This window comes from Rutilus rutilus (genome assembly GCF_951802725.1).
Source record: "Rutilus rutilus genome assembly, chromosome: 17".
Lineage (NCBI taxonomy): Eukaryota > Metazoa > Chordata > Actinopteri > Cypriniformes > Leuciscidae > Rutilus > Rutilus rutilus.
The window spans coordinates 15,192,198-15,217,228 of NC_140230.1; the positions used below are offsets into that span (position 1 = coordinate 15,192,198).

The following is a 25,031-nucleotide window of genomic DNA, read 5'->3' on the forward strand; positions in this document are numbered from 1 at the left end:
ACCATCCATGCATAGGCCAATGCATCGGTCCCAAGCCAAACCATTTTCACTTTTGCTAAGGTCGATATTGTCCCCACCACTTTTGAAACATCTCACGGCACGAATGTACCAATACAAATAAATAAAACATCTCCAGTTAACTAGCAGAGCATTCATTTAGTTTGTTTGTTAAATAAGAGGAGATCTAGCGCTGAAATGTGTTGTTTTTGAAATCAAGTGATCAAAGTGCTCGTTGCCGCTGCAATCAGTGGCACAGATACTGTGTTATCTTGTGGCTTGCGCACAGTCTTCACTCGGACGCGCGCTTAGATCCGCTGTGGAGACTCTCTTTTCATTCCGGTGAAATTACAAAACAAAATGCACACAAACGTGTCCCTGCCTGATATACAACCACTGATAAACATAATCGGTTTTGATGAGAAAAAAAAAACCTATATGAGTGCGGATTAGAACCCAGAACCTCTGACACTCTTGGAAAAAGTTCTGCCACTGGACCATTTAAATGCACATTTAATGGAGTCGGATCTTTGTATTTATTCACGTGAAAATTCTCACCACTTACAACATATATTAGACCTCATTAAACGACAAATTAAACCCAATGTACTTTTTAAACCGATTGCTGGACATCGTAATGTTATTGTACATACATCTGATTTGTGATTTAGCATTGTGTTAGCAACGCCCCCAAAGTTAAAACAAAGTTACGCCACTGCTCTGACTGCAGAGGGTGAGTAATTAATGACAGAATTTTCATTTTTTGGGTAAACTAACCCTTTAATTTCTCTAGTACTGACAGCAGAACTGGTAATGTCTGAGGTTATCGATACTGCAGTCTTTCATAATTTAGCATCGGGGCCCGTTTCTGGTACCCATCCCTACCAGACTGGATTACATTCATCCTCAAGGGGGCTGACTGTATTCATTGTAAACATTTCTCCATAAGGCTTACCACTCCTGCCTGGCTCTCTTCTCGAGGGATGGGAGTCAGCAAGGGGTCTGTGGTCACCATTCGCCCCATCTTCAGTCACAAGTGAATACTCCCATTGGTTAGTTTGGGCAGTCCCTGCCAGTTTGCAGCTTTAGGGCCTCGAAGATGTTTGTGCAAGGGCAAGATGTTCAGCAGGCTGATCCTCTCCACACACATTCATAAGATTTTAAATTCTGGACAAGGATTTAACCATGGGATCACAGGTCCTTCTGGGTTGATCCAGTAATTCTGTTTCACAGCCTGGATGGGCAGGCATCTTCCCTCAGTGTGGCAGCATTGCTATTGATGTTATCATAGCGCCACAATGCAGCGTCTGGTTTATGTGTGTGTATATATATATATATATATATATATATATTTTTACTGTAATCAGTAAACTGTATATATATATATATATTACTGTTATTTGTAATATTTGTAATTTGTAATATTATTTCAAATATTGCTGTAACTTAATAAATGCTGACCCCAAACTTTTGAACGGTAGTATATATGTATTGAGGTAATGAATATATATATATTTTGTTTGGCTACTGTAGGTGGCAAAGGCTTATTATGCTCTTAAGGAAGAATCCAACTGCGCTGATTTGTCAATAAATGTGACCGTAGAGGGAAAAGTGGAATACACAAGTGAGTTATACTAACTTTACTGATATATTTATATCTAATTTATGCAGATTATTAGGTATAATATACACATATTATCTCACTGTGTAATAACTGTGTAATTATTCTTACAATTGTTTTTTACTTTTTATTTTTATTTTTAGCTGAAGTAAAACAAACTTACAATTACTATGGGGACTATGAACAGGATGAAGAGAGGAAGGAGGAGGAAGATCTCCCCCATTCTGGCATTGAGTGGTTTGATGCTCGCAGCAGACAAAGAAGAGACACCACTCAAAACACGCAAAATGATGTGGTCTATACGGTGTGTGTCAGGTGAGAAAAAAAATTATTCTGACAAACATCAATCGTAGCAATCATAATCTGCTGTTTTGAAGGATATTATCATAATCGTGTTATAATCATGAACGTATATCATCACCTGTCTTCTCTCACAGGCACACACAGGGGAGGAACCTCTCTGGAATGGCCATTGCTGACATTACTCTACTTAGTGGCTTTGATGCAATCAATACAGATCTGGAAAAGGTCAACCCTAATCTTATTTAATGACTTTTGAATTTATGTGGCATTTTGAAATTATTTTGATTAATTTTTTAAATAAATAAATAATTTAATTTATTTTAATTTTTTAGCATGTTTTTCCCTTAAAAGATTTTATTTACTTTTAATTTTTTGTACACTTTTATATTTTAAAATATAAAAAAAAATTGTTTATATAGAATTGTATAAACTGATGAGCCAAAACATTATGACCAGTCACAGGTGAAGTGAATTTTGTTGATCATCTCCTAACAAGACCACATAAGCACCTTTCACACAGAGATTCCGGAAAATACATGGATAAAAAGACACGGGATTTGACCCGGGTTCGTTTGATTTTGGTTCATTCACACTGCCAGTGATTTTCCAGAATCAGAGAGTGCGTTCACACACAACCTGTAAAAATCCCGTAAAGACACGTGACATCGATGTGACGTTAATGTCTCAGCAGTGTCTTAAGTTTGCGTATGAATGTTTGAATATTTACGATTCGCGATCGGGGCGGCTCCGACGTTCTTCCGAGCAGGTTCGAACACTCTCAACACACCTCACACCAAGGGAAAATCTGATAAGATAATCTGTAGAACCATCAAGATAATCGGGACATAGCTAGGATTGTCGGAAGGGGGTAAATCGGCCCAAAATCAGCCCGATTATCTTTTGGTGTGTACCCAGCATAAATTGTTGTATATATGGGTTGCATCAATACAATTTTTTTTTAAAAGTGTCGCTCTTAAAAAAGTTTGAAAACCACTGCATTACTGCACAAGATGCTGATCCTGCAGCTAATGAGTCTGGTTCAGTTTTTGCTTTAGGCTAGTCCTGCAGTGCACCATTCAGAGTTCCGCTGAAACCCTCCACCTCCCCAAACTCCACCTGTCTAGATTTATGTATTTCTATTCATTCAGAAGCAGCATATCTTACAAGCTCACAGCCGCTTGTCTATTTAATGGCAGTAACAAGTCCGTACTTGTTTAACAGCAGCAGCAGCAGCAGCGTAGCAGATTAAGTCCACTAAAGCCCGGGACACACCATTCTCGTCGGCTGCGTCTCGGCCAAAAATCTCTGCTTGAACACACTAAAAGGACTAAAGCTGTCTGTCAACTAGCATGTGCTTTCTGCACCTGCATGCAAATAGATATCTGTCTAGGCCTATATCAGCAGATATCAATAGTCTATTTTCGTCATTCAAAAAGGGAAACCGAAACTAGGACTGCAGATATACAAACCATAAACAAAGCAGCGCTTGCTTACCATTTTGAATATCAGTGTAAATTAGCTCAAATTAGCTCATGGGAAATATGAATAATTAATTATAACTTGTTATAATTGTTATGCAACTGCTCCGAAACACGAAGGTTGAGGATCCAAAAGCAGTATTTATTAAAAGGGTAATACACAATTGTAATCCACATCCATGCAAAGGTCATACACAAATAAACAATGACTGAGATAAGGGCAGAGGTAAACTGGGAAATCCAAAAGGCCAGGCAGAAAAAAAAAAAAAAAAAAAAAAGTCATGGGAGAAGCAGGATACAAGGCTCAGAGATGCAGTACCAACAGACATGCAAGATCTATCAAGGAGTGACTGATAAACCAGGCTTTATATAGGCAGGGATAGCGAGATGATGCCACAGCTGAATGCAATCATGGATGATCAGACTAGGCAGTGAATTATGGGTAATGAAGTCCTTGAGGGAGTAAAAATAGTCTGGGGTAGAGTGCCCTCTGGTGGCAATCACGGGCACTCTAACTGGTGACTGTGACAATAATTAACTATAAATATTTGGATCAGTTAATATAATTAACTTAATGTAGCAGAATTAATATTACAATCAATTAGGCTAACCTGTTTGTCCAGCAAACACTGAGTGTTAATTGTTGATTGGGGACAGCATGCTTATGAGCAAAACAACAAACAACCTTGAGTGTGATACAAACAAGACTTTATTAACTACATTAAAGGGGTACTTCACCTCTGGGAAGATGAATGTGTATTTAAAATAGGTCATTTAAGTAGAAGAAATGTGAAGAAATTTTAGAATTTGGAGCTTTCTAGACTGAGAAAAGCCAGAAAAAGTATTTTTGGCTTATGTGGATGAAAGACAACAACTCCCAGAATGCACTTGCTTCGCTGCCTTAGGAGGCCACGCCTACCGGTAAGAGTGCGCAGATGAAAACAACAAAGCTAGCCTACGTGATGAGTTTGCGAGGGATTTAGAGATCGTCCAAAATGTCCGGGATTCGGCTTTTGCGTTCTACAGTCGCCATTCATCATGTTTACTGTGGCGAGCAGGACGAGGCTGACGGCCGCGGGAGAACAGCGCGAGGCCGGTGACGTCATTACTGAGACGCGCCGGGTCTCCCATCTCTCACGGAGGAGCGGGAATTTTTCTTAGCAATGGTAAAACGCACATCAACCGATCACTTGTTTGGCGTTCATGTAAACACTACATTCAAATTCACCAATCAGAATGAATTCAGTTAGATTGAAAGGTGTGCATGTAAACAATGAATGGCGACCGCAGAAAGCAAAAGCTGAATCCCGGACATTTTGAACGATCTCGTCCGCCGGACAAGTCCGGGAAAAGGAGGATGGTTACTTACTCAGCTTTCTCCACAGAACAAGAGCCTGCTAGCTTAGCTTCCAAAGAAAGACGGCTGACACTGTGTACATTCTGACTGAGTGAGATCCCACCCTGTATGGGCGGGCTGAAAACATGCGGGACAACGCCATCTACTGGCTGTAGTCTTTAGCCTCTGTCCAGAAAATCCTCCGATGACGCAAACTGACGATTTTTGCGTCATCGGAGGATTTTTTCCAGACAAAAAATACCTAAATCTCTTGTCTCAGGGGGATATGAGGGTGGAAAGCATGGTAATTCGAAAATACTACAGGTTTTCTACTAATACAAAGCTTAATGCTAAATCCTGAAGTAACCCTTTAAATGCTTAAACTAATCTAACATACACACACATACATACAGTTTACCATGGGATAGAGAGCTGAAGCAGATTACAGGAAAGCGAGAAGTTATAGTATTATTTGAAATTCAGCAGATCAACAGCCTTGAGCAAACCATCAGTTTTTAGTTCCAACACACCCTTTAAAAGCCACCCGATGTTCAAAAAACGGCCCAACATTTTGGTGTGTCCTGGCCTTTAGATCAAATCCATTAATATTGCCATTCATTATAAAACTATTTATATTCATTTAAAAACTATTTTGAGAGTTGTCGTGATTGAAATAATTATTGAAAAGGTGTAATTCCCATCTTAATCCTATGTTTTAACATTTATTTGTCTGTATCTTATGATGGACTTAGTGGTCTGCATTTTGCTTTCTTCTGTTGTTTACATTTTTCTCTTATCTTCTGTAACATTCTCTCCAACAGCTGAAAGACCTGGTGGACAGATATATTTCTCACTATGAGCTCACACGTGGAAGAGTGCTGTTGTACTTCAATGAGGTGACATGAGCACAAACACACAGTCATAGTTAATCATATCACCCTATTATATAGAAAAATTCAAACTTGTCTCTCTCACCCCTCAGATAGATGAAGGTGAGACCTGCATAGCATTCGGAGCCAAGCAAAGTGTGCCCATTGGATTAGTTCAACCAGCTCCTGCTACATTTTATGATTACTATGAACCAGGCAAGCTATTCCTATATTTCAATTGAAATGTATTTTACAGAACCATAATAATTACACTTGTTGTTGACGTCACTTTTGAGACATATATAAATATTGAATAAGGGGGCATAATATTAAAAATGTAACACTTCACCACAGCGGAGATTAAGGATGAACACAATAGCGGGAGTTAACACAGGAATCAAACAGATGAGTAATAAAGGGTAAGTAATAAGTATGCAGGCATGAGATATTGCAAGATAAGGGTGTGAAACATTGAAGGGAAGCGATCCAAGATCGCAGAGATCACAAACAAGTAAGTATAACAGGTAAATTGAGTCTTTTCAAATACTAGGAATCACGGGAGAACTGAGAATAGCAATCATCCATTCATCCATACATATTCGTCCAAAAAACAGGGAAACAGGTCAATTTAGCTCAAATGGTATTATTTATTCATTTATATGGAATTTTGAAAGGGCCGTAACTATCAACTCTGTAGCGGATAATTATATCCAAACTATAGTGAAAACTACGGTGACCCAGTAGTGCAAAACACAAAAAAATTAAAAAAGCAAACAAAAGTTCACAACACAATGAAATCAAGCCACAACACAACGAAATCAAACCACAACACAACAGAAATGCTCCCGACCACTAGGGAGCTCTCGGAGCGCAGTAAAGTTTGTTTTTTCTTGCCACTGTTCTATAGAGTTGACAGTCTTACAAATATATCAATACCACAAAGTCTTACAAAAATATCAATACCACGAAGTCTTACAAATATATCAATACCACGAGTAGTTTTAACAGTATGTTACCATTGTATATCGAAATGAAATGGTAATTCAAAGGGCCCTATCATATACCCAGCGCAATGCAGGTAGTTTTTTGCTAGTTTCAGCCTGACGCAGTTATCATTTTCACGTCCTGCGCTACGTTGTTTAAATAGCAAATGCATTTGCACCCATCTGTGCGCCTATGGGCGTGCTGGTCTGAAAGCGAGGTGTGTTCAGGCAATGCGCCTGATGGCACGTTGCTATTTTGAGGCAACTGAAATAGACTGAAAAAAAATAAATAATAATAATTATTTAAAGAGCGTGTTAATAATGTTCGCCTATAGGCGGGTCCACAACGTGCGTACACTCTGCTTATTAAACACACAGGGATGCACAGCAGCATACAAACATTCCAAATATTAAAAATAAAAGGATTACAATGTAAAAGCTTCCGGCTTGTCCTGTAGATGGTCTTTAACCTCGCGCATGAGCAGATCCGTTTGCGCTCTGGAGACGCGTTCGTTCTTTCCACTATCAAATTCCGTCATGTAAATAGCGACTCCGCCATGGCGCCATTTAAAGGGAATGGGAGATAAGACTCTGATTGGTTTATTGCACGTAAAGCCCAAAACACACCCATTACTCATTAAGAGAATAGAGACAACCTTTTTAGACCATGTGCCTGGCTCGCCGACCATTTTTCGCGTTTTTAAACTAGCAAAAGTGTATTCAAACACACCCTAACTGCACTTGCGCCATGCGGTTTAGACCATGCACTTAGATAGTTAAAGGGGTGGTTGAGTATGATTTCACTTTTCTAACTTTATTAGTGTAATGTTGCTTTTTGAGCATAAACAACATCTGCAAAGTTACAATGTTCAAAGTTCAAAGCAAAGGGAGGTATTTGCTTTTAAAGAAATCATTTTTTAAGGACTACAACAAACGGCTGGTAGGGATTACACGACATTCCTCCAGGGTTAGTGACATCACCAACCCTAAAATTTACATAAACCCCGCCCCCGGGAACACACAGTCCGTGTTGAGAAGAGGAAGAGTTGCTATAGAGCAGTGGTTCCCAACCCTGCTCCTGGAGTTCCCCCAACACTGCACGTTTTCTTTGTCTCCCTAATTAAACACACCTGATTCAACTCATCAGCTCATTATCACATGGGTTAATGAACTGATGAGTTGAATCAGATGTGTTTGATTAGGGAGACAAAGAAAACGTGCAGTGTTGCGGGTACTCCAGGAGCAGGGTTGGGAACCACTGCTATAGAGGGTTTTCACTACACGTCATCAATCCGGAAGTCGGCCATTTTGGAGGCACTGAAAGTAAACAATACCACTGAACTGAACGGACTTGCAAATTTGGCTGATTATTGCTGCTGAAAAATGGTCGTGTTTTGGTCTGTACTAATCGGTCGCACCGAGAAAAAAGATTTCGAGTTCTATAGACTGCCGAAAGTTAAAGAGAAGAGTGCAAAAAACTGATGAAAGATGGCGTTTGTGGTTGAGAGAGGCACAGCATCAGCCACATGTGTAAATAAAGCGTTGACTATGGCTAAAATGTTGACGTAAAGTAGTTCACTATGGCTACATTCACACTGTCAGTCCAAATCCGATTATCTTTGTATCCGATTGGAATATGATCTAAAATGATGTCCACACTGTGTATCGCAACTGTTCAGATCCGATTTGTGTGTCCACGCAGCTCTTTGACAATACGGCAATGATGTTGCGTTGATGGAGGGGTTTGCATTTGCAATAGAAATGTTGTCTTATTTAAATTTTACAACATGGAAACGCTCTGGACTACTGCGTTTTGAGCCTGCTGCAGAACTGTAGGAGGCTGGTATGCACAAACTCTTTTTCTGCGCCGGTTTCAAAATACGTTTCAAAAAGAATGATTTTCTGCTTGTCCGGCACTTTGCAACAACACAGCCTTGTTTCGGCAGCGACTTTCAGCATGTTCCCTATAACAGCGTCTGATGTTTACATTTTACGTGGCATGAGAAAGTCTTACTAAGTCCTTCTCTATATGATTTCGCAGCTTCCATGTGTTTTTTCCGTGGTTTAGACATCATAAATTAGTGTAACAATGTGTTCAGTAGTACATAAACAGTGCAATCCATGCTGTTGTTTACATCCAAGTACCTCCAATATGGCCGCGTATCAGGGTAACTGACCAAATCGTGACGTAGGTGCAAACCCTCTATAGTCGAGAACATTTGTGAGTTAGCTGAAACTGTAGCATCCGTCTTTTCACATGCAATAGAAAGTCACTCTGTGTGCATCTCACAACAGTTCCTATATGAGCGATTTATAGATTATCATGATAGAATATGCTAATTGAAGATAGTTAAAGGTGCTGTATGTAGTTTTCAGCGACCTCTAGCGGTGATGTTTCAGATTGCAACCAATAAGTTTACAAGCGCGTGCTCTTGCGCGTGCTCGAATTTATGAGCGAGCACTGTGGGTACCTTCAGACTGAGACAACACACCGGGGAAAGCATCACACAACATGCTGGAAACTAAGGTAAACTCCCACTGCAACGTTACAATAATAGGCTACTTTTATCAGCTTGACGTTGAACTAATGCTCCATGCTCGTACCATGATAAGTATGGAACCCTATCAACCGTGCCGAATTTTGCCACTGCAAGCACCACTTCACATTTTCTTCAGGAAATGTACATTCTAGGTTTGTAGATAAGGTTTCTCCATGATTCAAATTCCCTGCCGATGTTGATCCGTGTTTTTTACCCGAAGTCCATGCGATTCACGTCTGGCCTATAGGAGCTTCAGCAGACAATTTTTTTTTTTTTTTTTTTTTTTTATCAATATGTGGAGTTTGTGTTGGAGTCTGTGTTGTGCTGGGAGCAGGTCGTTTCTTAGTGTTATCAGACATGTCATAAGTTTCATAAGTCATAAGTCCATGTCATAAGTTGCAGTGTCGTTGCTGTTGAGTGCAAAGTCAGTAGGCTAGACGAGGCGAGAGGCTCGGGAGCGCGCGTGCAGGACACGTCACTGGATTTCGCGGTAAATCCGACCCGGCACCTTCACAATGTTCACATAAAAATAAGAATACTTGCTTTCCGAGGTAATAGCAAACCCCGCAAAGTGGATCATTTTAATGTGAGATTACAACCCCTTCACACACAGGCAATAAAAAAAGGATTCATTTTAGTAGAAAAGTTACATACAGCACCTTTAACTCCACATCAGCAACATAAATTCATCAACTAACCAATCAAAGACGTCCTGTTGCATTCTAAGTGTTGTCACTTCTTCTTGAGTCTCTCCATCTTTGTCTGACTCTGTTTAAACATAAAAGGCAGAACAGCTTCTGTCATTTTAGTGTGTGTCTGCGTGACGTAATTGGAGCTGCTAACACACAAGCTCTTGAAACCCCGCCCTCTGTGTCGGGAGCAGCAGCATATTTGCATTTAAAGGGCCAGACACAAAACAGTGTGTTTTTGCTCACCCTCAAAAAGTTGTTGTGGCTTGATTTTGTTGTGTTGTAAACTTATGTTTGCTTTTTAAATTTCATGGGTTGTGCACTACTGGGTTACCGTAAAAAACACAATTAATAAGAACAGTAACAAGATCAGAAGTTTAAACCATTAAATTCGTAAGCACATAACACAAGAACACTTGTTTAAATAAAAACAAGACTTTATTGATTATTCTCACACATAAAACTAATATATGACACATAAACAGGCTTGGGAGGGTTACTTTAAAAATCTATTCCGTAACAGTTACAAATTACTTCATAAAAAAAGTATTCAGTAACGTAATCCCAGTACTATAATATGAAAGTAATGTAACTGATTACTTTTGGATTACTTCAAGGTCACGTACATAAATAAAGTCAAGCAAGAAGAAATATTATTAAAAAAACAAACAAAATTATTATTATTTTTATTAAGAATTTGGTCCAGTGCACAATATTTGCAAAATATACACACAGGCCTGAATATATATATTTATGTAAAGGGCTATACAGACATCTAGTGGCTAATGTATGGTATTACAGATTATTTTGTTTTATTTTTAATTAATTTTTAAATAAAAAATAAAAACACAACATTTAAAATGTTTACACAATCTACATATTAGTTTATTTTAAAATAGGCCTACATGTTGACTAAAGCCGTGATCTTCAATGTACCAGTTCAGCTAGGATCTGGAGGTATTACTTGCTTTTATTGTTTATGACTTTAGTGGGGATTCCCTTCATTGTGTCCTTTGCTGAAAAATACATTCCCAGGTTTGTTGATTGGCTGGAGGGATTCTTGCATCTGGAGTAAGGTCTTGGGAAGCCAATCACGTTCTGGTGCATTGATGGATGAGTGAAACAGAGTTCTGACCATAAGGTATCGTCTTTGGTTCAGGGTGTGACTATTTCTACTCCTCTCACATAAATTACATTATCTGATTTGTCACATGGTCTCTTAACTTTCCCGCTCTAGCAGGGGATCATTTAAACAAGTATTTTATTATGAGAGTGCAAGACATTTTACACAGATTTGATCCATGCCATAATTAAAGAAATAAGAAATCATTTACACACCTAGTAAACAAGACACGTTTCCAATAAACCATTAAATCGTTATTACAAAAGCATAATAGTAACACATATAGGTTGTAGACATGATATAGAATTATGCAGTTGAACGACGTTTAATTGTAAGTCAGTCTAGCATTGTTTTGGAATTATCTGATGCAGTTTGATATGTAAAGGCAGTCTATGTGGTTTTTAAGAGATTTCATTCCTGTGTTTAAAGCTCAGGTCAAACAGAGGTCTTTGAAAAGACTGTCGGTTTTGGATCTCTGTATTGGGAATTAAACCTCCCTTTGGCGTTAACTTGTGAGGCTCAAGATGTGCCATCTCTTCCACCATTAGTCATGGGTTAACTGGCTTAAGCTGACATGTTAATAGTTCCTTCTTTTGAAACTATCCCTTACAAGCGCTCTTTGGAAGAGTTAGTTAGCTCAGACTGGATGGCGCCAAATTGACAGGTCTCTTATTTATGGCCCTGGATTGTTGATTTGAACTCTGTATAGGATTCTGCTTCTTGGCCAGTTTGAACAAATCTCTGTCTGATCCACTCTCAGTTCCTACACAGGTGATATTTCAGGTAACTAGAGTCTTCTTACAGGAATTTTACTGGAGAGCTCAGGCTCACAATCGTCCAAATAACATCTAAAAACCGGGAACCGGGTAATATCTCAGGTAAGAGTCACTTATCGCATTATTTAGGAAAGGAATCCAAAAACACAGCAATTATAGGAAGGAGGGTGAGTCCATGAAACCTTCAACAAGGCCAGATGCAGACTGTGTGACAGCATGAGAGTTTTAAGCCATTCAAATGAGCGTGTAATGAGGTGGTGTGTATGATTAGAACTCCGGCGAGGAGAGCCTGATGTGGTCATAAAAATACAGCTGTTCTCATAATGATAATGGTAATAAAATCTTATTAAAAGAGGGTCATTCTTACAAGAAAACGATATATTTACTTTTTAACTGATGGTTACAACACATATATTAGGATTTGTTACAATGAAACTTTTCTTTAAAATGGTGTAAAAGTTTTTAAAACCATTTGAAACCAACATGAATATGGAGTACATATCCAAAAACTTATTTTAAACTAGATTTTGAAAAGCCCAATTTCTTTATTGTGGATGCTCTGATTTGTCACTGATGTAAATATCAATCCCCATTGTTTTCACAGACAGGAGATGCTCTGTGCTGTACAGCGCCCCCAAGAGGAGCAACATGGTTTCTGTCCTGTGCTCAGATGATGTGTGCCAATGTGCAGAAAGTAGGTTCTCAGTTTTCCGTTATCCATTTAAACAAACATAAGACCATTTTAAAACCAGCATATAACTAATCTGATGATTTATTGTAGAATCGGTTTGAGTTTTATGTCATCAAAAATCTAATCATCTCTGTGTCATCAGGGGGTTGTTTCACTGAGAAGAAAACAATTGAGATGAAAATCCACAAAAAGACCAGACTTGATTATGCTTGTTACGACTCCAACATTGACTATGGTTTGTGACTCATATTTATACAAGCAAACACTATAATAAAACCTAAAAGATTTTTAAGGGTCAAGTATTTTCAATAAAATATTATTAGCTGTGGTAAGCTGGGGCAAAAATGACATTTACTAATTCATGTTCTTTTTATGACAGCACTTGAAGTCACTGTGGATTCAGTTTCTGAAGAGAGCAACTTTATATTATATTTAACATCTGTGAACGTGGTCCTCCGAAATAGTAAGTAATCCTGTTTTGTATTATTTATTCTAAGAATTATAGTATGAATGTTGCATGCATTAGAATAATCAGTGATACTGATCAAGTCAAGAGCATTTTAAAAATAAATGTAGAAAGGACACTGTGCTGAGCTTGTTAGTTTATTAGAAATGCACAGATAAATTAAGAGTTTAACCTCTAAACCTCAGTGGGAGACTTGGATGTGAACCCAGGCAGCACACGAGTGTTTGCCAAGAGAAAGCACTGCAAAGGTGAGCTGAAAGAGGGCGAAACGTACCTCATCATGGGCAATGATGGCCCCACCAAAGACTCGAGTGGAAAGTAAGTACATATTTTCATTTAGCAGTTGGATTTTCTGTTGAAATGGAAAGTGTGTGTGTTTTTTTTTTTTTTTTTAAATAGACCTATTGGCTGTTTTCCTATCAAGAACTATGGTTTGCTACTTGCTGTGGTTAAGGTTAGGGACAGTCTCATCCTAGATGTTATTTGATTGGACAAAACCCTGTGTAATGCAGAATCACTATTATTAGTAGTACTATTAATAGAGTCACTATTTTTTGTAGACCTGGGAAAAGACAAAGTTATGGAAGCTTGTTTTCATCAGGGAATAAAAAAAAAAATATATATATATATTATTCGAGTTTCTATCTCACAATTTTGACTTTTTCCTCATAATTCTGGGTTTGTATATTGCAATTTGGAATTTCTATCTCGCAATTGCAAGTTTATATCACAGTTCTGAGGAGAAAAAAACAAATTGTGCGATTAAAAAGTTATTCCCTGATGGAAACAAGCTTCCTTACAAAGTTAACATGTTAACTTAAGATATTAATGAAAGGTTAAAGAGTAGCTTTTGACACATTTACAGAATAACATTTTAGTGCATTATAGTTTCATTTTGCTTCCTAAAGATGGAAATCATGAGATTAATAGCAATTATTTTATTGTTTTGACAGTATTGTTAAATGCAATCAGATGAAGAATATGTGATTTATAAATTCTCTTTCAACTTTATTTAACTGGCAATAGTACAAAGAAAAAAATTCCAATGTTTTCACTGAACACCTTAATTGTATTTTGTAAATATAACAAGTTTTGATTTTGATGGCTGCTATACACTCCAAAGAAGTTGGGACAGAGGCTAAATAAAAGTGAAAAGCTTATCGAATATCCAAGTTAAACAGTGGAAACAGTTAAACAGTCCACAATAAGTAGGTAAATTGGTAATAGGTGAGAGTTGTCACAGAACCAGTCACACCCTCAGCACCAGTCCTCTCCGTTCCACCCACTCGTTCACAATCACCAGAATTCAACAACACCTGAACCAGCTCATCAAGGACTCTCTAAATAAGCAGTCACTTCTCTGTTCACCATTGTCTGGTCTTGTTGTTCCTACCGAGCTACTAACTGACTACCCACCTGAAATACTCACCTGTTGATCTGTTCCTTAATCCTCTTCAGTCTTTATTCATTTTCAGTCATCTTCAGTCTCCAACCATCCAGTTTACTTCAGTCTTCACCTACAAAGATAAGAACTGTTATACTCTGCTGTGTTCACTGTATATCATTTAACTCAAGTCACTCATCTGCTTGCATTGCTTATTTCCTACCCATATCTGCAAAAAACACTCTGTGTGTAAGTTACCTGTGTGTTGCACTCTTCTGTTTGCTGAGAGAAGACCAGACAAACAATGCAACGTGGAATAGAATCAAGCAATGTCAGTAATCCACCTCTAGATCCATTTGCCGAACTGGTTTAAGCACTCCGTCAATCATTCCAACCACCGTCAACACTTCTTTACCCACTGCCTCTGCCAGTCCCATGGCCCAACCAGCAACCTATTCAGGCGAGGCTTTGGAAAGCAGCGGGTTTCTGTGACAATGCTCGTTATTTTTCGAGATGCAGCCCCAACTCTTCCACAATGATCGAGCGAAAATTGTGTATATCATTTCCCTGCTGACAGGGCGAGCTTTGCAGTGGGCAAGATCCATCTGGGATGCTAATGGCCCCATTACCAGCTTGATGACGGCTTTCACCACCCAATTTCATACACTACCTGTCGTTAGCAGGAGGAACGAAACCGCTTTGATCATCGCCTACCGTCAAGGTCTCAATTCCAACCTCCGTCAACAGATGGCAATCTATAATAACATCATAGGACTTGAGTTTCATTCAGCGTTCCATCCAGATCTCCCAGGGACTCCTGCATGCTCGATCAACCCACTCAGTATCCTCCGTCCACCTCACCATCTGTCGCCCCTCCAGCACCTGAACCCATGCAAGTCGACACTTTCCACCTGTCAAATGCGGAGCGTCAACAAAGGATTTTTCATCAACTGTACTTGTACTATGGGGCAGAAGGACATCTCTTGCCAGCGTGTCCAGTTCGACAACCATGCCCAGTGGTGAGTACTATCCAAATACCACCTTCTATTACACTCTTGACCAGAACTGATGTCATAGTGATGGCTTCCCGCCATTCTGTTTCAGCGAAAGCCCTCATTGACCCTGGGTCAGCAGGCAACTTCATCTCCCTTGACTTTCTGCGCAAGCTCTACCTCCAGGAAAGACCCTGCTCACAAGTTCAAAACATCCACTCGATCCTGGGACAGCCACTGGGCTGTGGCTACATTCAACATTGCACCCCCACTGTGACGCTCCACATCAGATGCCTCCATCAGGAGGAGATTTCAGTCATGGTGCTGGATGGTTCCACCGCTGACATCATCCTGGGATGCCTGTGGATGCTACAACACTTTCCTTTCGTTTGCTGGAATAGTGGTGAGATTCTACAATGGAGTGATTCCTGTTTTGAGAACTGCTTACAACCTGTCAAGAAACTGTCTGTCAAACAACCCTTCACCAGAACAACTTCTTCAAAAACCATGGATGTCAACTCCACCACCATTGAGAGACCAGAAACCTCCAATCATCAGGAGATCCCCCTTGAGTACCAGGCTTTACAGGATGTCTTTAGCAAACAGCTAGTGACCAAATTATCACCACAACGGCCATGGGATTGTGCCATCAACCTGCTGCCTAGGCAATGGAGGAGTACATTGAGAAGGCTCTTAAGTAGGAATTCATTTGGCAATCTACTTTCCCTGCCACTTTGATCTTTTTCTTTTTGGGGAAAAAAAGGAAAGAGACTTGCGGCCCTGCATTGATTACTGCACTCTCAACTCCATAAAGTACCATAAAGTACCGTTACCCCTGTTCCTCGGGTCCCAACAGCCCTGGAGCAGTTACGTGGAGCTTGCATCTTCACCAAGTTGGACCTGCGGAGTGCATGCAACCTTAACCGAATACGTGAGGGTGACGAATAGAAAACCACCTTTGTTACACAATCGGGCCACTACATGTACCTCCTGATGCAGTACAGGTTGTCCAACTCACCCTCCGTATTCCATGGATTCATGAACAAAGTGTTCCGGGAGTTCCTCCACCGTTTCATCATCGTCTACATCGAAGACATTCTAATCTATCGAATCTATCTGCAGAGGGCAGTTCGGAGACAAAAGAGCCAGGCCGACACAATAAGAGCTGAGAAACCCCAATACTAATCAGGACAGAAGGTCTGGCTCTCCACCAGAGACATCAGTCTTCGACTGCCCTGTCACAAGCTAAGTCCCCGCTATGTCCGCCCATCCAGAGGCAGATCAACGAAGTCACATTCCGATTGAACCTTCCACCTCACTACCGTATTTCAACTTCATTCCACGTATCACTACACAAAACGTTCACTAATCCTCGGGTCTGGTGCAGATGATGTAACTCCTCCTCCTCCTCCAGTGGATGCAGAAAAAGGGCACATCTACAAAGTCAACACCATTCTGGACTCTCGACGACGGGTCGAACACCTAAAATAGGAAAGATTATGGGGTTGCTTGTGACAACATTCTGGACCCATGACTACTGACCGACTTCCACACCAACCATCCAGCACCAAGAGGTAGAGGCCATCCCCGTTCCTTTCCACTCCGGGCATCGGGAGCTGCAAGCTCATCTCCGATGATCCAAAACACAGTGGAAATGTGTGCTGCAATCAAATGTGTCCTTGTTTTAGCTTGTTTTGGGGGGGGAAATGGACATTGAGTTATCTGTCCCAAAGATGAAAGTGACCATCCAGATATTCATCAGCGACAGGTACAAAAGCAAACATCTGTCATGGTATAGTGGTGCATTAGAGGAAACGGCATGAGTGACTTGCATGTGTGTGAAGGTACCACTGACATGGAGGCATATATTGGGTTTATACATCAACATTTAATGGCATCAAGATGACATCTTTCCTGGGAAGCAAGACAATACCAGGCCCCATTCAGCATGTGCTTCAACAGAGTGGTTTTGTAGACACTCTAAACGATAGAGTGGATGTGCTTGAATGGTTTGCCTGCAGTCCAGATCTGTCTCCTACAGAAAATGTATGGCCAATCATGAAAAGGAGAATCAGACAATGACAACCATGTACTGTTGAGCAGCTGTCTTGTATCAGGTGAGATTGGGCAAAAAATCCATTTACAAAATTTCAACAAATGATGTTTTATTAACAAAGTTCGGGAGGAGCACGTTTTAAAGCTGATAATTAACACAAGTGGAGAGCACTCAGCAATCATTGGTAAGAGGGGTATATACACTCAGCAGTCTCACCTCATTCCATTGACAGTTTTGCAGCATCCCTCCACCACCCCTTATCCACGCTTCTAGTCCTAAGCACTTACATAGGGGGAGAGTACTCTGGGTTCGGGCCGAACTCCGAGCTCGGAGTCCTCCCCCCGGACAGCACGCCAAATACGCAGCGGCGAAGAGGGCTCTGAGCTGGGCGAAACCAGCGGCGAAGAGTGCTCTGAGCTGGATGGGACCAGCGGCGAGGAGGGCTCTGAGCTGGGCGGAACCAGCGGCGAAGAGGGCTCTGAGCTGGGCGGAACCAGCGGCGAAGAGTGCTCTGAGCTGGATGGGACCAGCGGCGAAGAGGGCTCTGAGCTGGGCAGAACCAGCGGCGAAGAGTGCTCTGAGCTGGATGGGACCAGCTGTGAAGAGGGCTTTGAGCTGGACGGAACCAGCTGTGAAGAGGGCTCTGAGCTGGGCGTAACCATCGGCGAAGAGGGCTCTGAGCTGGGCGGAACCAGCGGCGAAGAGTGCTCTGAGCTGGATGGGACCAGCGGCGAAGGGAGCTTCAAGCTCGGCAGGATAAAAGAAAACAAAATCTCTGCGGGCATGACGCTGTCAGTCCCTAGCTCTGCGGGGTCGGCTGGATTGGCGTGAGGTGTAGGCTCAGCTGGACTGGCGTGAAGTGCAGGCTCGGCTGGACTGGCGTGTTCAAAGGCTTTTCTCACCGACATGAAGGCTGGGTCGAACATCTTCAAAGCCAGATCCGCACTATTCGACACCAGCTTACGAGCTCTGGGGCAGAAGAACCCCGCAATCAATCTCCCCATCCTCTTTCTTCTTTTTGGGTCGGTCAATCTGTTAGGGCTTCCGGGTGGATGAAGTAGGAGGCAAACTCAAAGATGAAGAATTCCAAGGCTTTAATTCTCAATTATAACAGAAACACAAAAACAGGGAGCGTGTGCTCAGAACAAGACTACCTAACATTAAACATTGACCGACACAGAAGACTGAAACACTCAGGGCTTAAATACACAGGAGAACAGATCAGGGAAACAAGACACAGCTGACGAGACTAACGAGGAAACAGGTGATACAGATGAACTAATGACAGTAACCGTGGAAAACAGGACTAGACCAAAAATCAACAGAAGACAGGGGAAAACGGATCACAGAAACACTGAAAACACAGAAACAGAACTCAAAACTACAACAGTTTATGTGCCTCTGTGATAGATGTCGACACTGGATTGGAACACGTCATGAACAGCTGGCTATCAACTGATGCGAGCTTGGCTGACGTGGCCTGCCTGAACTAACGCGATGCTTGATGTTCTTGATTGTATTGCATTTTACAAAATGTCCCAATTTTTGGGATTTGGGGTTGTAAATGTTGTAAATATTTCTGTATACTTCTACAGATTTTCTCTTGCCTTTGTCTTTTAAATTATTTGGGATTGGTGGGCCCTGCACTGTTTTCTGTAAAACTGCTTCATCATATTTCATTCATGTTTATTTAACAAAGGTCTATACACTTAGTATACAAATTAATATAATTAATTTCAAATTAATTTTCTACACTACCATTTAAAAGTTTGGGGTCTCCAATAATACTTTTATTCAGCAAGGATACATTACATTAAAGGTGCATTAAGAAAGTCTCTGAGTTTTTGCAGAACTATGCCCCCTCTGGCGGCAAGCGAAACTGCAACCAGAGGTGTGCACGCTCACGGACAAAAGTTTTCTTTTTTTTATCTTACGTGGAGTTTGCGTTGGTGTTTGAAATGAACTATAAGCAGGTGTCTTACAATCCATCTTCTACGGAGAATGCCGGCGAATACACAACCTGCCAGGCATAGCTATGTGAGCGTGCCGTGAACGCGCATGACGTGACGCCCAGTCTAAAATTCCGGCCCGAATCCCTCTTATTTATTTTACTTTACAGGATTATAGAGACAATCTCAGTGATCAGAGAAGGGCTCATTCAGCCCATCAGGCAATTGTTTAAGCATGTATGGGTTAGAAAACGGGTATTTTTAACATAAAAAGTTATGTTAAAAGTCAGTTGCTTAATGCACCTTTAATCAAAAGTAAAAAAAAAAAATCTGTTTCAAATAAAAGCTGTTTCTTTTCCAGGTAATTTGCGCTGCATCTGAAGTAGCGACACAATTGTGTGAAATCAGTCCACTGGCATGGCAGGATGTCAGCCCGTAGCGTGAACTGCCTGTCATATTTATTGTTAGTTTGCCTGCTGCCAAGGCAGAGCAGCAATCTCACTGCGGCTTCTTTCACCCCAAATGAGGGCCCGGTGCTGCAGCTATCCAGCTCTAAGGAAGTGGATGTGCTCAGCATTACAGCAGGAGAGACTAAGGCCTTGCCACCTCACTCTCCTGCTTATGAGGAGCTGGTGGAGGTTGTCACTCGTGCCGGGACCAAATTAAACTTTGACTGGCTAACCGAGAGCCAGGATGCTTGTCCTAAAAGCAAGCTTGATTTGCATTTCTTGCTCAGTAAAGTGCAACCTCCATGTCTGGGCCTACCTTTTTTTTTTTCCTGATACCAAGTTGTCGTGATAGTGGAGGAAATTTGTTTTCCACCCGTCTCCTTAGCCACCAAGTCTCTATTATAGGATTGAAAGAGCATGGATATGGGGAGATGTCTAAGGTGGAGCAGCCACTTGAAAGCTATCTCTCCCCTGACATAATGTCGGCCTTGAAGGCCCTGACATTAGCCAACCAGGCCATGTAGAACAACTTCGGACTTGGTGGCGTATTTGGCAGCAGGTCAGGCTGGTGCGTGTCTGCATACCATGGCCATCTTGCAGTAGTACCAGGCCGGTCTAATAAAAGACCTGGATGAAAGCAAGGGGGTGGGCCCGGAGGCAATTCGAGAACTATGCCGGGCCACAGGTTTATCTCTTTGGGCCACCAAGGAGACGGCCAGAGCCATTGGTCTATCTATTGCAGCCCTGGTCAGTCTATGGCAGGAGAGGCATTTATGGCTAAATTTGTCTGGAATCAAAGATAAATACAAAGCCTTTCTCTTGGACATCCCACTGTCCGCTCCTGGCCTCTTCAGTGATGCTGTCACTTAAGTTTTGAGAGGTTTCAGAAGGCAAACAAGCAAGCGGCGGCAATTCAAAGACACCTTCCTCACTGAAGCCAGGTCTAAGGGGCTGTTGGGTGGGAGCAGTCATAGCGGTCTACAAGCATCTCAAATAGAGTGCAGCAGATATAGAGTGTCGCCTCCTGAGCTCCCCCGCAGAGAGAACAGCGGGATCCCATTAAATTGAGGAGGACGAGAACCAAACTGGACTATGTAGCCTTTTTCTGCCACAGTGGTAGGTCCTAAGCAGGCTCTGTTAATGGAACAGGAAGTCAAAGCTATTTTGGGGAAGGAGGCCATATTGAGAGTTCCTCTTCCTGAAAGAGAGTCCCGGATCTGGTAGAATGTCTGTCTACAGCATCCTTTGAGCCTATAGACAGGCACTTGTCAGTATGGCGGAGTGGGTATTATCATTCCTATATCATTGCTACTTCTAACAGACCCCAAGTTCCCTCGAAAGGTAACGTCTCAGGTTACGACTGTAACCATGGTTCTCTGAAAAGTGAACGAGATGCTAAGTTACCCTGCCACACTTCCTGTAATTGACATTCATGCCTGCAATTAACTTGCTTCAGCCAATCAGAAGCTGATATTGTTTGGTCTGGGTGTGCTATATAGCTTCCTGGTCGTGAAGTCAAACACTACGGGCTGACGTTCCACCATGCAACTGGATTGATTTTACACATGCTTGAAAAACAATCACACAGAGGCGTGCGTTCCCATTAGTGTGGCTACTTCCGATGCAGCGTCTCGTTCCCTTCTCAGAGACTGTAGGATCCCTTGAATAAGTTTGTTATATTTCGGGGTCCTTCGCATCAAAAACTTTGAAAACAGCTGCACTAGCATAATAGAAGACCCTAAATCTAATAGACATGAACTCTCTCTCTCTCTCTCTCTCTCTCTCTCTCTCTCTCTCTCTCTCTCTCTCAGCATGCAATACCTGCTGGATTCAAAGACATGGGTCGAGCAGAAGCTATCAACCTCAATATGCAAAGCATCAGTCAACAGGATTTACTGCAAAGAACTGAAAGATTTTGTGAAAGAGTACCAAGTTGATGGGTGTAACTTGTAGTTTGAACTGCAATTGGGGGAAATTTTATTATTTCACATCACTACAGCAGAGGAATCTACATTTATCCTAAATTAACCATCATTTATTTTTATGCTACAAATTATGATAACTGAGAAGAACCTACTGTATAAGACATACATTTGCTTTATCTGTAATCATGTCTTAAAATAAACATGCTTACAAAACATTTAAGAGTCAGTAACTTCAAAACACAATAGACCACTGAAATCACATTAGAGTGCATTAGTGTCCACTCACTTTTTCAGCTGTGTTAGTTCCAGAAATATATTTTTCCATAAATGTTTCATATAGGGCAGGGGTTTTCAAAGCATGGGGCACGCCTACCAGGCGGGTGACAGAGCATGTCAGGGAAGGCACGCAGAGTGGTTAAAAAAGGTAAATTAATTAATTTACCCACTTAACCCCCTGGGGTCAGCCGGTGCGACCGCCTCGCTTTTTTGGCACCATCTTGCGTCCACTTAGCGATTGTGTTGCAAATACCTCTTGTTGCCAGGATGATTGTTTTATACATTGTAATGGATTATAAAGTAACAAGCTGGATTTACATCTTAGGACCTTTATTACAAACAAAACAGATAATAGAAAGATAATATATTTTGTCTATATAATACAAATAATAGGATTTTTGAGTATGTTAATTTTTTTAAATGACTTGAGACTCAACTCGGACTCGTGACAAAAGACTCCAGACTTGACTCAGACTCCAGTGATAAGACTTCAGCCTTGACTCGGACTCCAGCTTAAAGACTTGAGACTTGTGAACATCTCTGATGTGACCACGTGTGCACAAGCGATTCACATGCTAATCGTCCACGTGAAGCGTAAACCTCGCCCCATCACCTCAAAACAAAGCTTCAAACTTCCTCATTCCTCTACTTTTCATCGAGTTTGGAATACACGCTGTGAGTCTACCTTGGATTTACCTCAGAAGAAGAAGAACACGATTTGAAGATAAGAAAGATTTTTAAGGTAAGAAATGTATCCTCACTTATTAGATAGCGTGTTATTGTTGCATAAACTTCACATTGTACTAGTTGAACTGGTGCCAGACTAAAATGTATGAAATCGACAGAAACATGTTGAAATACGAACTATAGACAGTTAGGCAACCTTTAAATGCTAAATAAATGAGAAGGGTATTCCTGCATAACCGGAGGCTGCAGTTTCAGGGCCCCAGTTCTAGGACCCCAGTACCAGGACCCTAGTTTTTTTGTGACAGCGCCACCTACCGAACTGGATCACCAAAAACACTAATTTAAGATGGACGACATGGACACCAATCAGACTGTGAGTACCGATATTCAATTAAGTTTTATTTTATAACGTTTAAATGAAGTAAAGTTTATATAGCCAAAGTGAGAGCTGCTAACTATGAATTAATTATTAATTCCCACGAATTTAAAATTCGTGTGCTAGTTTTATTAATTACTACAACGTTCTTAATTCGTGGCCATGATTTAATGAATCCTTGTTGAGTTTTAATGACTATAATAAGTAAATCTAGCCAGCACATTAATTAAACTTAAAAAGATGACAAAAGCATGTTGATGTGTGTAAGATTTACCTGTAGCTTACTGTATTAGTGTGAAACTTGCTTAATACTCATTGTTTTACCATATAAGTTAAGTATAAAATATCTTTCATTATTAAACTGACTGCATGGTTGCATTACAATATGTTATTAGCCTGTCGTTTTGGCGTTGTTTTGAAAGAAGGGAGACCATTCAATTGGTGGGTATTGCTCTTATATACTTTCAAATTTGAAGTTTGGAATTAGACATCAGTAACATGAATATTCTGTTTGGCTTTCTCTCTCTACAACTCCAACAGTGCATAAGTGTTAAATCAAAGATATATATTTAAGTTGAACATGATAAACAAATGTTTCTTATTTAATTCTCTCTCTCTCTCTCTCTCTCTCTCTCTCTCTCTCTCTCTCTCTCTCTCTCTCTCTCTCTCTCTCTCCCCCCCTCTCTCAGAGTTGAAGCCTACAGCCATTCTGTCTGTGCAACAACTGATGAAAAAGGAGGTATTTTTGGTGCTGTTGTTATTGCAAAAATGACATATATATAAATATACATTCTTGAATCATTCTTGAGTCTTGTCTTGCCTCTCTACAACCTTTAAAATATCTGGCTGTAATTTAGTGACTGCATATGCTGATTCCTGGCGAGACCCCATGACGTCAGTCCGACATAACGTAATGGTTACATTACTAACCTAGATGTTTTTCACAATTAATTCCACTATTAAACAATAATTTAAAAAAAAATAAGTTGAAATAATTTAAGCAGATGGTTTCAAAAATATTCCATATACAGTATATACCATTAATTATACATTCTCCTATGACATCCCATGAGACTGCTCAGCAGAATACCACTGACCACACAGATAAATCAACACACATCACTGTAGGTATACTTTTGAAGCTTCTTCCACATCTTCACACTGAGTTTCATGTCGGTCCAGACATTGAGACTTGGTTTGTTATAGTGAGGTAATTCAGCTTCCCAGCATATGTATATTTATTTTTTAAGAGTGTGAGAGGGGCTTCTGTGCTCAAAGTAAACTCTGTAACATCTGCAGGTGAGCGGTGGACTGGGGAGAGTACGTGTACAACAGGGTGCAGTATGCACACACTCGGGTGAAGGCGGAGGCTGAAAGGGAATTGCGTCACAGAATCCATATGGAGTAGCTAAAAAAAAAAACGTACTGAACCACAGGTTGTTTCGCCCAGTCTGCCTTAAAAAGCAGAGACGCTTTGAATCCAATCATTAAATTGATAATTGATCATTTGACATTTGATCATTTGATATTTTTATATTACAATGAACTCTTAAAACATAAAAAAATTTGTTTCTCAAAAATTTGATTTCTCGATTCATGCCCTATTTAAAGATACACTCTAAAAAATATATATAGTAGTAAATTATATTTTAATTGATAAACATTTATGTATGATGAAAAACAGTGTTCTCTACATGCTTTTTTCCAGATCCAATAATCCAAAGCATTAACCCTGTAAATGCAGAAGCAAAGGAAGAATAGCAAATCACAATTATTGAGTTTCACTGCGATGTTACAATATAAATATTCAGTACATATCAAACGATCAGTATCAGACAAAGCTATAGTGAAAACACTGTTACACACACTTGTGTGTTGGGACATTACTGTCAGTCCCAATGTAGTTGGCACTCCATCTTCTTTCTGACGGTTTTTTCAGTCGCTCTAAAAAGCCTGTGTCAAATTGTGTCTTGTTTAAAAATAAATCTGCAGCAAAATGAAGTGAACAAACGAACGGTGCCTTACTGACGTGATTTGACTGGAACTTCGTTAAGAGTGGTTAAGC

General features: G+C 40.6%; 1 protein-coding gene across 1 annotated transcript in view; it reads left to right on the forward strand.

The window, feature by feature from the left end:
• LOC311275652 (complement C4-like) overlaps positions 1-21,842 on the forward strand; it is a 48,587-nt gene extending 26,745 nt beyond the window's left edge. Inside the window, exons 32-41 of the mRNA XM_084384803.1 lie at positions 1,531-1,621; positions 1,762-1,933; positions 2,056-2,146; positions 5,557-5,631; positions 5,718-5,820; positions 12,320-12,409; positions 12,549-12,641; positions 12,786-12,869; positions 13,058-13,190; positions 21,514-21,842. Coding sequence (XP_084240929.1) covers positions 1,531-1,621; positions 1,762-1,933; positions 2,056-2,146; positions 5,557-5,631; positions 5,718-5,820; positions 12,320-12,409; positions 12,549-12,641; positions 12,786-12,869; positions 13,058-13,190; positions 21,514-21,655 — 1,074 coding nt within the window. The 3' untranslated portion in view covers positions 21,656-21,842. The remainder of the gene's footprint in view (positions 1-1,530; positions 1,622-1,761; positions 1,934-2,055; positions 2,147-5,556; positions 5,632-5,717; positions 5,821-12,319; positions 12,410-12,548; positions 12,642-12,785; positions 12,870-13,057; positions 13,191-21,513) is intronic.
• The last annotated feature ends 3,189 nt before the right edge of the window (positions 21,843-25,031 follow it).